Source organism: Propithecus coquereli, unplaced genomic scaffold (assembly GCF_000956105.1).
Source record: "Propithecus coquereli isolate 6110/MARCELLA unplaced genomic scaffold, Pcoq_1.0 Scaffold1, whole genome shotgun sequence".
Lineage (NCBI taxonomy): Eukaryota > Metazoa > Chordata > Mammalia > Primates > Indriidae > Propithecus > Propithecus coquereli.
This window is the reverse complement of record NW_012133857.1, coordinates 1,308,983-1,322,220: the sequence shown is the minus strand read 5'-3', so window position 1 is coordinate 1,322,220 and position 13,238 is coordinate 1,308,983. Positions and strand designations below refer to the sequence as shown.

At 41.2% G+C, this 13,238-nt stretch overlaps 1 protein-coding gene across 1 annotated transcript in view; it reads right to left on the bottom strand.

Moving 5' to 3' along the window:
• Window positions 1-5,484, bottom strand: part of GOLGA4 (golgin A4) — a 109,103-nt gene extending 103,619 nt beyond the window's left edge. The window contains 2 exon segments of the mRNA XM_012645110.1: window positions 5,041-5,214; window positions 5,216-5,484. Of these exon segments, the coding sequence (XP_012500564.1) occupies window positions 5,041-5,214; window positions 5,216-5,341 (300 nt within the window). The 5' untranslated portion in view covers window positions 5,342-5,484.
• Between the last annotated feature and the right edge of the window lie 7,754 nt (window positions 5,485-13,238).

Sequence of the window (13,238 nt, the reverse complement as noted above, 5' to 3'; positions counted from 1 at the left end):
GAAGCTGGTGATATTAACATTTTGGGCTGCTTATAGGCCTTTTGACATATTTTCTGGTTTTTTAGTTATGTCCCAAATAAGTGAGATGTTACTGTTGCACAAGCATAACAAATAATCTGGTTCATTTCACTCTTTTTCTCTCCCACACCTATGAATAATCAGTCATGGCAGGGACACAGCCATTGAATCCTCATCACAGCACTGCTGAAAGTCACTGTCAAATCAATTTGACATCCCAGCTCTGAAAGAATGGTCAAAGTAACTTGGGGGTGATTCTTTACATAAACCTTTATATTTCAGGTACCAAAATTATTAGAACTTTTCATCATGTCTTTAATAAAGTACCTTCTGATCTAACTGTTCTCTCTGGGAGTTATGCTTTCCCCAATTTCAAGACTGTGACTGGCTTCTTTCCCCCTTTTCTGTTTTCCATTCTGTTGCCCCTTTCCCCTCCCTTCCTAATACTCTCGTCCCAGGGGGAAGATTGAGACTAATTATTTAGTAAATATGAACTTACAATAAGGCTATGTCCCTTCAGAAGGGGACTCTTTGCTATCTGTGGAATTCTTTGCTGTTTGTTTTTGTTTTGTAAATTTCTACCACATAATCTATTATTCTGGGGCCCCACTCTACAAAGAGTGATGATTCTGCAGGCTTAAAGTGGGGCCCACATGTTGCTTTATTTAACTTTTCTTATTGTGGTAAAATACACAAAACATAAATTTTACCATTTTAAATATTTTTAGGTGTACAGTTGAGTGGCATGAAGTACATTTACATCCTTGTACAACCACCACCACCATCCCTCTCCAGAAGTTTTTCATGTTCCCAAACTGAAAACTCCGTACCCACTAAACAGTAACTCCCCATTCTTCTCTCTCTTCAGCCCTTGGCAACCACCATTCCATTTTCTGTCTCTATGAATTTGACTACTCTAGGTATCTCATTTAAGTGGAATCGCATAATATTTGTCTTTTTGTATCTGTTCTAAAGTTTAAGTTTTACAAATATTTGAAAAAGGCTAAACATGTTTTAAAATATTTTTTTCATGTACTACAGATACCCCAAGAAATTACAATGTCTATATGACTTCTTAATGTTTCTTTTATCAAGTTAGTGCTGTAAGAAGTTTAAAAATCCAAAATAGATACTTGTTGTTAAAAAAACAATATTAAGTGAAACTTGATTTGAAACTTTTAAAACTATTTTTAATTAGTTATTAGGCTTCACGTTATCATCAAAGTTGGGCAAATGATTACTTAAAATAATATCCACCTTGGCCAGGCATGGTAGCTCATGCCTGTAATCCCAGCACTTTGGGAGGCCGAGGCAAGAGGATCACTTGAGGCAAGGAGTTTGAGACCAGCATGAGCAACTTAGTGAGAACTTGTCTCTACAAAAAATGGAAAAATCAGCCAGGCATGGTGGCGTGTACCTGTAGTCCCAGCTGCTTGGGAGGCTGAGGCAGGAAGAACGCTTGAACCCAGCTAAGGAGGTTTGAGGCTGCAGTGAGCTATGATGATGCCACTACACTCTATCTAGCCTGGGCAACACAGCAAGACCCTATCTCAAAAAATTAATTAATTAAATTTAAAGTAATATTAACAATAATATCCATCAAGGAAGGATATTAGCATCAACCAAATAGCAGTGATTGGGAAGTCCTAGCCACTCAGGAGACTGAGCAGAGGATCATTGGAGGCCAGAAGTTCGAGGCTGCAGTGAGCCACGACTGTGTCACTGCTTCCCAGCTTGTGACAGAGCAAGACCTCATCTCTAAAAAAAAAAAAGAAAGAAAAGATATGATTGGGGGATTATTAGAAGGCTGTCTTGTTTTTGTTAAATGCTTTTAAAACCTTAAAGGACTCTATACAATATCACTATTACTATTGCTGGAAAGTTTTGCAAATATTGTGATACAAATGTTTCATTTATCTGAGAATTATCTATACTTGACAACTCACTCTAGTTGAAACCAATCTATCAGGCAATCTCACTTAAGGAAAGCAAACTAAGAACCAGGAAATAGGCACACAAAGGCCCTGAAAACTCAAAATAAATGTCTCAAAATTTGTGTTAATACACTAAAATACACTAAAGAATCCCTCAGGTACTTGCCCTTACTTTATACAAAGTTTTACAAGTTTACCTGTCTTGTTTCTAAGTCCACAACTGCTCAAAAGCAGGAAAAAGAAAGATACATGGCAGATAGCAAGGAAGATTATGAAACAACTACAAAAAGTAGACCAAGAACAAATGAACAAATTTTCTTCAGTGGGTAAAAGCTAACTGCCTTTCACACCTCATTAAATCCTTGAGGGCATGGTGCCTTCACAAAATAATTTATACCCAAAAATGATAACCTGGAATCATCAAGATATTATTACAAATTGAAAATCTTTTCCTTAGGAAAACAAGGATATGTGTAATCTGTTCCAAAAGGCATGTCATGAAAAAGCATTTCTTTTTTTTTAATTCACGCATTAAAAAAATCCTTAATTCTCTATAAACAATATCTAGAACTTTTCATTCCTAAAGGGTTATGAATAGCTAAAGATTTGGAACCAGAAGAGAATCAGATTTCTATCAGTAGTTGATCACTAACCACTTACTTTTGAGTTCTGGATAAATATACATATTACCCAAAAGGATTATTTTAAATCTTTATACACAAAGTGACTTTATTTGATCCAGATGCACTGTGTCACCAGAAGCATTAAGCTATAGAAAATGAAAGCTCTTATATCTTAGTTTGTAACTAGGTTTATTATTACTAAAAACAACCACCTCTTTGTTAATGCACAAAAGTAATTCATTTTCATGAAGATAAACATTACAAATAAGAAAAAGCACACGCAATAACTTACCAGCACCTTAGAGTACATCCTTCTTAAACTATTTTCCCTATATGTGTGCATAAATATACTTACACACATACTCTTTCCCACAAAACTGGGATCACATTTTACATGCTGCTTTTAATCTGTCTTTCAACACAAATATCTTTCTGTGATAATACTTTTCTATGGGCTCTAACACTAGCTGTGTAACATCAGGCAAGTTTCTTAACCTCTTTGAGACTCATTCCTTCATTCACAAGAGAGGAATAATAGTAATATCTACCTCACTGGTTTACATGGGATTAAATAAAATAATCTGCGTAAAGTATTAAGCAAAATACCTGGCAAATAGTAAGGACCCAATAAATAGTGACCTTTTTGGCTGGGAGCAGTGGCACACACCTATAGTCCTAGCTACTGGGGATGCTGAGGCAGGAGGATCACTTGAGCCCAAAAGTTGGAGGTTGCAGTGAGCAGTGAGCATGATCACGCCACTGCACTCTAGCCCAGGCAACAGAGCAAAACCTTGTCTCAAAAATAATTAATTAATATGTTAACCTTTTTTATGGCTGCATAAAATAACCAAACTGCCTGATACAGTTTATTATCCAATTCTCATTGTTGAACTTTTAGCTAATTTTTTACCAATTAAAACAACGCTGAAATGAAAATCCATGTAGCTAAATCTTCAATACATCCTAAATCTTCTGAGAATAAATTTCTAGAAATGTAATCCTGTCTCAATGATATTTTATACATTCCCAAACATAAGCGCCTTACATTCACTAACATTCACTAACATGCCCATTTCCCCACATTCCTCACCTCTGCCTCACTTGTAAGGTTTCTCTGTTTCTTAAATAAGAGTGTTTTGTAAAGTTAAAAAAGACTGTAGTAGGGTGTGAAAAGTACAATCTTTATTACTTAAACTTCAATCACCATTTACACTTTACACTAGGGAACAGGCAAGCTTTCAGTGTCATTCTGATGTTTTTCTCAAGCACCATGTTTTACTCTACACGAGCTTTAAATTGAAACAGAATAGCTTCAATTTATAGTTTTGGAATAACTCGATGCAACAGTTGTTTATAAGATAAATGTTATGTTAAAAAATTAGAAACACCTCCTGTAATAATTAGTCAAAACTCAGCCTTTCTTGCAACCACAAGCAAAGACCAGATACCCTAAAATTAAGAGAGAGATTTATTTGCTTAATCTGTTGAGACTCAGAAAGACTGGGAAGAATTTCTGCAGAAGCCCTCAGAGACTTCGCTGTTGAGACCTTGTGCTGCCAGCACTTGAACACATTCAGTAAGCGCTTAGAAAACTGTTTCCTTAAATTAACACTACTAACACGCCCCTTTTTCCCTGGAAACTTTTCCTGAAACAACAGCATTCCTGAAAAACAAACGTAACCGTGTTCTAGGAGCAGCAAGACTTTTTAAAAAGCAGAAGCAGGGATGGGGACAGGCACAGTGCTAGTAGGGCCTCAGAGTGTCTGCCCCTCCACCCGTCCGGGATCAACCAAGTTATGCAAAGTGCCTAACTCGTGACAGCCTCGGGCGCTGGACTCTGGCCACGCAGCCACCTCTTTCAAGTCCCATCGCGCCTGCAAGTAGCCTGGCCCAGAATGGCTAGACCCCGGCCCTCACCCCTAAACCAGGGTTTGGACTTAGGAGACTTGCGTGAGGAGTCAGTCCTGCCGGATCCTGGTCATTCCATACTCAATTTCAGGTTGGGCGTGGGAGAAGGGACACTTCGATTAGAGGTCAAATGTCACAAGGGACCTGGGTTTTCCCACCTCGCCCTCACTCCCGGTTGAGGTCTCTGATGGGTGGGGCAAACCTCCTATATGGGTCAGAAATGACCTAAGTTTACAGCCTCGCGTTCATCCAAACTCAGGTCCGGGTCGGACCTAAGGGAAATCTCTTAACAGAGATCAGATGTCACGATGGATCCGGCCACCCCCGTCAACTCGTTACTGGATGGAGTTAGGGGATGGGAGAATCTGGGTCAGGAGTCACAGAGGACCTTGGCCGCCCAGAGCTCATTTCTGGTCTGGAGTTTGGGAAGAGTCCTCAAGTTAGAGGTCAAAAGTCACGGAAGAACTGCCCCCCTCCCAACCCTGTCCCCGCCCTCTAGCCCCCGGACCGGTTTAAGGGTGTCGGAAACTCGGGGAGGAGAGCGGCGGCCATCGTACCTGAGTAGGAGCCAGCGCCTGCTGGAGCTGCTGTTGCTCCTCGCTGATTTTTTGCTTCAGTTTCTTGAACATGGCGCAGCGCAGGGTCCTGAGTGTGAATGAGACCTGAGGGACAAGAGTCCGGGGTGTCCCGGCCGCGGCGGCGACAGCGGCTTCTCTACACCAGGGACAGCTGGGGCCCAGCCTCGCCGCCTCCTCCTTGAGCTTGCGGGCGAGTGTGGACACTCGTCCTGCGGGTGTCGGCGTCGCCGCCGCCGCGTCTCTTTCTTCCGGGTGCCCCTAGCTGCCCTCGGCCCCCCATCCAGCCCCGGCAGCGGCGGCGGCGGCGGCGACAACGGCAGCAGGTGAACGGTGCGCCAAGGGCGCCTGCGCGGCCTACGTGGAGCTCACAGAGAGAGCTCTACGGAGCGCCGTAGGGAACAGCGCCATGTCGGCGCCGCACATGCGCTGTGGGGCCGTCTCCCCAACGCAGGACCGTCGGAGAAAGGCGCAGGATTGGCGTCTGGCTAAACTTACTGCGTGCGGAGGTGCCCCTCGCGGCTCAGAGCCGTAGCAAGGCCTGGTGTGCGCGCTCCACTGACTCTCACCTGGTCTTTGGGCGCTGCGAAATCAGGCGGGGAGAATGCTGCTTCTAGTGAGGGCGGCAGCGAGGGCAAGCCCATGGCAAGAAACGGGGGTGAGCATCCAGGATGGACCCCAGGAGGGATCCAGGGAACGCGACTTGGGCCCTGAAGCATGGTGGACTTCTGTTCAGTAGCTGTGGTCAGGATTCTGTATCTTTAGTGCTTAGTATTCCTGACTGCTCCCCAGAGGGGCCCTCTTGCCTTCCCTGGGCTCTTCCAGGGGTCAGGAAGTCCCTCATACCAGGCGCCCAGGGTCCAAATGTTTCAGGACGACATTGTAAGACCTCAACCGGCTGGACACCTGCTTTTATTCTTTTGTTTGTTTGTTTGTTTGTTTGTTTGTTTTTGAGACAGAGCCTTACTGTGTTGCCCGGGCTAGAGTGCCATGGAGTCAGCCTAGCTCACAGCAACCTCAAACTCCTGGGCTCAAGCGATCCTCCTGCCTCAGCCTCCCAAGTAGCTGGGACTACAAGCATGGGCCACCATGCCCGGCTAATTTTTTCTATATATTTTTAGTTGTCCGATTAATTTCTTTCTAATTTTAGTAGAGACGGGGGTCTCGCTCTTGCTCAGGCTGGTTTCGAACTCCTGAGCTCAAACAGTCCGCCCGCCTCAGCCTCCCAGAGTGCTAGGATTACAGGCGTGAGCCACCGTGCCTGGCGTCCTTTTATTCGTTACTTCACCGAAATCGTGGATTTTCATGTATTCGTTCAAAAATCTTTCCTTATCCTTCTAAGTGCGGGAGCCCTGGAGATGATAAGAGATCATAGCCTGTGGAAGACACAAATTCCTGAAGTCCAAATTTACTCCTAACACCTGCAATCAGCCTATAGGATTCTAATGTTTATATGCTTAATTCATTCGACACCATGAACTTTGACCACTTGTGAATTCTTAAATCCATCTCAGCAATCTCCCTTTTTTTTTTTTTTTTTTTGAGACAAAAGTCTCACTCTGTTGCCCTGGCTAGAGTGCAGTGGCCTCATCATAGTTCACTGCAACCTCAAACACCTGGACTGGGTTCAAGCAATTCTCCTGCCTCAGCCTCCTGAATAGCTGGGATTACAGGTGCCCACCACCACACCTGGCTAATTTTTTTTTTTATTTTTTTGTAGAGACGGAGTCTCCCTCTTGCTCAGACATGTCTGGAACTCCTGAGCACAAGGGATCCTCCCGCCTGGGCCTCCCAGAGTGCTAGGATTACCATGCCCGGCCCCTCAGCAACCTACTTCTGCATGCTATACCTTTGGTATCATCTGAAACTACCTACATTGCTTCAGGTATCAAAACCTGACAGTTTATGCTGATCTCCATTTTAGCAAATTTTATTTACCAGGGATAATAGGAGCAACTCTCTTAAGATTCCATGTTCTGATCCCTAAATGTATTAGAGCCAGAGGGGGGCCTGGAACACTGCCTTACCACCTTGGTTAAGTTCTCTTATATCTCATAGTGAACACCTTATATAATTACCGAGAGGTTTTTTTTTTCCAGTAGTACTTATCTCTCAACAGACTAAAGGTCAATAGGCCTTCAGCTGCTTCCAGCTCCAGAAGACTAATATACACCCTCACCCCAACATTCACAATTATACATCAGAGATTGCCAATTTTATGTTTATACATATGTATATATTTGTGTGTATAGATATATATATGTGGACCCTAAAAAAGCAAACTATAATAAATAATAAATGAGTAAGTAGAGTTCCAAGATACCACCTAGAGAAAGACAAAAATCAGAAGAGGGCTAATTATGTTACCAAAAAAAAAAAAGATAACCTTGCTAGGACACAAAAAAGAAGAAGAGGGAGGACGGGTTTGAAACTCTTCATCAAATTTAACACAATGTTGTTGAAACATTAAGCCTCCCCCACGGCCTCATGCTGCCTCAGGTCTCTGCAAATTCACATTCTGTCAAGCTGTATATCCATACCATGGAATACTACTCTGCAGTATAAAGAATGGACTATTGCTACATGCAACAACCTGAATGGATCTCAAGTAGGTTTTGCTAAGTGAAAGAAGTCAGACCCAAAAGAAGCCATACATATTATATGATTCCATTTGTATGACATTCTGAAAAGGCAAAACTATAGAGAGGGAGAACAGATTAGTGGTGGCTAGGAGTTGAGAGGGATGAGGGTGTGGTTAACTACTAAAGAATGGCATGAAGAAATCTTTAGGGTGATGAAACAGTTCATATCATAGCTATAGTGTTAGATATACAACTATGTATTTGTCAAAACTCAAAACCTATATGCCACAAACACTGAATTTTGCTATATGAAAATTTTATAAGTTAAAGACCTAAGGCTCAGAGAGGTTAAGAATCTCACTTAAAATAACACAGCTTGGACATGGTAGAGGCAGCATTTGAACACAGATCTTTCATGGCTCTAAAGCCCATGGCTACACCACCACCCGCACGACCTCTGGATCTTTTACTGTGGAGGCATAGACTCTGAATGACATTGATTTCTCTATGTTCTCCAATTCTTTGCTCCAAAATGATTTACTGATTTATACTCAAGTTTCCTTGTCATTGTGAACTTTTTCTTGGTTGCAAATATATATATATATTGTTGTACACTCAGAATACTATTCTCAAGTGTTAGAGCACCCCAGTTGCATTGTTGCTCTTCATGTACCATATTTCCCAACACTTGTATCAGGGAAGATATATATATATAAATGATGAGGGGAGAGAAAGAAAAAGGGGAGAGGGGAGAGAGAGATACTCTGATCGTAATAAGTAACAAACACCTGGAGATTGAAATACTTTATAATGTTTTAATGTATTTTATCAGAACACTTCAAAATATGTTTTTAATATTTACTTTTGCAAGAGAACATTGTAAGGCAATGTGAATTATAGTTGTGAAACAATTGGAAAATCTCCCATGGAAGAAAGGTCTACACATCAGAATCTAAACAGACTCTCTGGAATTTAGCCGACTTTTCAGCCCTGAATAAGTTTAGGGTTTTGTTTGTGTGTGTGTGTGTGTGTGTGTGTTGTGTTGTGTTTAATTTAATTCCCATTGTAGGCATAAAATAAGTAAACGAGGGAAAAGTGAGGGGCTGTTTTATTACTGTTATTGGCCCTGTTTGAAAATAGGCACAAAGAAGAGCAAAAAAAAAAAGAAAGAAATGACTTGGCCAGAGTCAAGTCATATGATGTCAGTCATAGAACTGGAAAATGACCTCAGGCCTTCTTGCCCTTTATCCTGGTCTCCAACTATAATATATATAACACTTCCTTCTTTTCACTGAATCACACTCTGCTAATTTTTTTACGCTGTTCAACTTAATTTTTAACAGTTTTGTGTTTGTTTACATGACATGTTCTAGAGATATTTATACAGCTGATGATTCAAAAATTTAATGAGAACAATCGTTTGCAGGGAAAACCCCACACTGAGCTGAGAAATAAATCTTACTTCAAGAATGAAGTCTCTTGGTAACAAAGAGAACTGTTGATGAAATAGAGGTGAGAAAGTGTCAAATTTCCTACTTCTTACTAAGTAACAACTTGCTAATCAGACTCCTAAGTAAACAAATTTGCTCTTGCAAACATTTGAATACTGTGTTTGACTTGTGACTTAAAAAAAAAAAAAAAGCCCAGAATGCAGAGCTCCCAGCCAGGGAGGGAGGGAGGGAGGGAGAGCGGGCAAAAAAAAAAGAGTGTTTGCCTCATATTGATATTGGGTGGTGGGTTCCTGTAGAAAGGCCGAAGGTGGTGGGCGCAGTGGCTCACCCTGTAATCCCAGCACTTTGAGAGGCTGAGATGGGAGGATCACTTGAGGCCAAGAGTTCGACACCAGCCTGAGCAAGACCAAGACCTTGTCTCCACAAAAACTAGAAAAATTAGCCGGACGTAGTGGTGCGTGCCTGTAGTCCCAGCTGCTAGGGAATGTCAGGCAGAAGGATCGCTTGAGGTCAGTAGTTTAAGGTTGCAGTGAGCTATGACCACACCATTGCACTTCAGCCCAGGTGACAGAGTAAGACCTTGTCTCAAAAAATAAAAAAAAAGAAAAGGAAAAGAAAGGCTCAACAGAGTAATGAAAAAGTACATTGACATTAAAGTCAACTGACTGTGTTTAGATCCCACCAACTTTGCCATTCGTTACTTGCAATAGGGGAAAATTACTTAACTTCTCTCTGTTTCTGTTTCTTCATCTCTAAAATGAAGACATGTAGTTATATCCAACATAAAGCTCCTGTAAGGATTAAATGAGTGTTTGGATAATAGGTTGCTATCTTGAAAAAAAAATTAAGTGGATTCATTCTTCATTCCTAAAAAATGAAGTTATTGAAGTACTTGAAGAAAATGTAAGAGGATATTATAATCTTGGAATGCTAAAGTCCTTTCTAAGTATAACACAAAATCCTCGGGAGGCTGAGGCAGGAGGACCACTTCAGCCCAGGAGTTTGAGGTTGCAGTGAGCTATAATGACACCAATGCACTGTAGCCAGGGCAACAGAGGGAGATTCCATTTCAAAAAAAAATTTTTTTTACTCTCCGTAAATTTTAAAGTAATAATAGTTTGCCAAGAAAACTAATAAATAGTCACCAAAAACAAAAAAAAAGAATGAGGCACCTCTATGCATATGGATATGGGAAGATCTCAAGATTTATTGTTAAGTGAGAAGTCAAAGTGCACTATTTTGTATGTATTAAATAGTATGGCTACCGTTAGTATGAATAAAAATTATATGCATAAATATACATATTTACATATATGTTGGGTTGAATTTCATGAAATTTCTGATTTTATTAACTTTGAAAATGACAATATCATATGGGTCAACATACATGTATATGTATATTGGTAAACACATAGATATTACAGAATGTATCAAGAAAGACACATGAGAAACCAGTAGGCTGGGCAAGTGTGGGCTCATGCCTATAATCCCACACTTTGAGAGGCAGAGATGGGAGGATCGCTTGAGACCAGGAGTTCGAGACCAGCCTGGGCAACATAGCAAGACCCTATCTCTATGAAAAACTTTAAAAATTAGCTAGGTGTGGTGGTGCCCACCTATGGTTCCACCTACTCGGAAGGCTAAGGTGGGAGCATTGCTTGAGCCCAGAAGTTCGAGGCTGCAGTGAACTATGATTCCACTCCAGCCTGGGTGACAGAATGAGATCCTGTTTCTAAAAAAAAAAAAGAAAGAAATGTAAACCACTAACAGTAGTTACCACCAATGAAGGAACCTAGATAGCTAGAAGGATCAGTGGGGAAGAGACTTAACTTTTATATCCTTTTTACCTTTGAATTCATTCTCCAAGTGTGTATTAACTATTCAAACATTAATTTTAACATGTTAAATAGATCAATACCTTTTATATGTGTGTGTGTGTGTGTGTGTGTGTGTGTGTGTATTTTAGAGATAGGGTCTCACTCTGTCACCCAGGCTGAAGTGCAGTGGCACAGTCATACTAAGCCTCAAACTCCTGGACTCAAGTGATCCTCCTCTCTCAGCCCTCTGAGTAGCTAGGACTACAGGCATGCGCCACCACGCCCAGCTAATTTTTTTTTCTTTGTAAAGACAAGGTCTCACTATGTGACCAAAACTAGTCTTGAACTCCTGGCCTCAAGCATTCCTCCTCCCTCGGCCTCCCAAAGTGCTGAGATTGCCAGTGTGAGCCACTGCACCTGGCCCCCTTCAATATTTTAAAGGAAAATTATTTTCAACCTTGAATGTTATTTGAGCCAAACAATCAGTCAATTGTGTATGTGTCTATAAATGCTTAGGAAAAATATTGAAGTATAAACACCAAACTATTAGTTGCAATAGGTTAAATCTCAACAGTGTAATCAATCAAAACAGGAGGAGTGAAAATTTCACTTTTTACTTTGTGTATTTAGTATGTTTTGAAATTTTAAAATGAAAATATAATACTTTTATATGGCCAACATGTAGTTAACCCCCAAGGGTAAATAAAAGCTGTATCCTTCCTGCCTCAATCTCAGAACAGCATACTACTTTAACCAAATATCCAAAAGAAAGCACTCTCCCACATAATATTGAAAAATGGATATTTTACTCTTTTTTAAAAATAAAATTTTAAATAAGGTCGTAGTTGTCTGTTCTGTTCTCAGTTCTTGGTGCGCTCTTGGCCAAAGAACGACCAGACACACCAAAAGCAAGGCAAGCGTGAAATGAAATTTACTGAGGAAGGACGAGATAGATTTACAGAGCAAGAGCAAAGTATGTTTGCCACAGACAATGAGCGGACCCCTCTGTCTTAACAAAAGGGCGATATTTTACTCTTGAATCTAGAATTTCTAGAGTCTAGATTTTCTATGGGGAACAAAGGGCATAGTTTGCATTGTATAGTGCACAGTATTTCACTTCAAATAATCTCATTAAAGATATCTTTTCTCCCCAAATAACTCTACCCACTGCCCTCTGGGTTGCTGTCTTAATCCTCCCCATACAGACTTTGGCCATTTGGCTCAGCCTTCTCTACCCAACCCAGGGATTTTGGCTATCTCTGTCTCTCCTTTCCTGAAGCAGAGCTTTTTCTGTCCTACCTCTCCCATCGTGCATTCCTACATTTATCACTTAACTCTGTCCTCCTATGCAGGAGAGGCAATTGCTACAAGGAACTTACCAGGAAGATTCTCACTTAGCAAACAAAAGATCCTCTGGTTACTGGGATCTGCCTCCTTAGGAGGAAGGGTAGAAATTGTAGACATTTTTTTTTTCTCTGTCATCAATAATTTTTACAATGTTGTAATCATAATTTAAGAAATTAAATCCAAAAAAAATGAAGACTTTTTGTTGACGTTTTCCTAACTGTGGAAATTTATTCTCCACATATAAGCCAAGGATTTTTATCTTAACCAGGATTTTTATCTTATCTGGGTGCTAGGCTCCTGTAAGAATAAATGAAGAAAGTTCAAGGCATTGAGGTATTATTAAAAGAATCAAGCTTGACTTTTTTTTTTGAAACAGGATCTCACTCTGTTTCCTGGGCTAGAATGCGGTGGCATTATCATAGCTCACTGCAACCTCAAAACTCCTGGGCTCAAGGAATCCTCCTGCCTCAGCCTCCCAGATAACTGGGACTACAGGTGCACTCCACCACACCTGGGTGATTTTTCTTTTTCTTTTTTCCTTTCCTTTTTTTTTTCTTTTTTGTAGAGATGGGGTCTTGCTCTTGCTCAGGCTGATCTCAAACTCCTGGCCTCAAGCAATCCCCCCACCTTGGCCTGCCAAAGTGCTGGGATTACAGGCGTCAGCCACTGTGCCTGGCCAAGCTTGACTTTTCAACCCAGGTGCAAAAGGACAAGTGCTGTTTTACTTTGGAAGGGTCTGGAATGTTTATGGCTGCACTTTATAGGCCTTCAGAGGAGAATGATCATGTACACCTTCCTTCTATCAGGGATAATTACCCAATAGCTGCCTGTTGTCAGCCAGAAGAGGGTTGAGTCACCCTCTCCTCACACTGGGCAGATAGTCGGGCCTCTAGCCTCAGCCTAAAGTTCCACCTACCCCAACCCCAAGCCAACGTGCCTCTTCATCTTGTGAAAGGTGGAGGAGAGACAATCCTTCTCCTGGA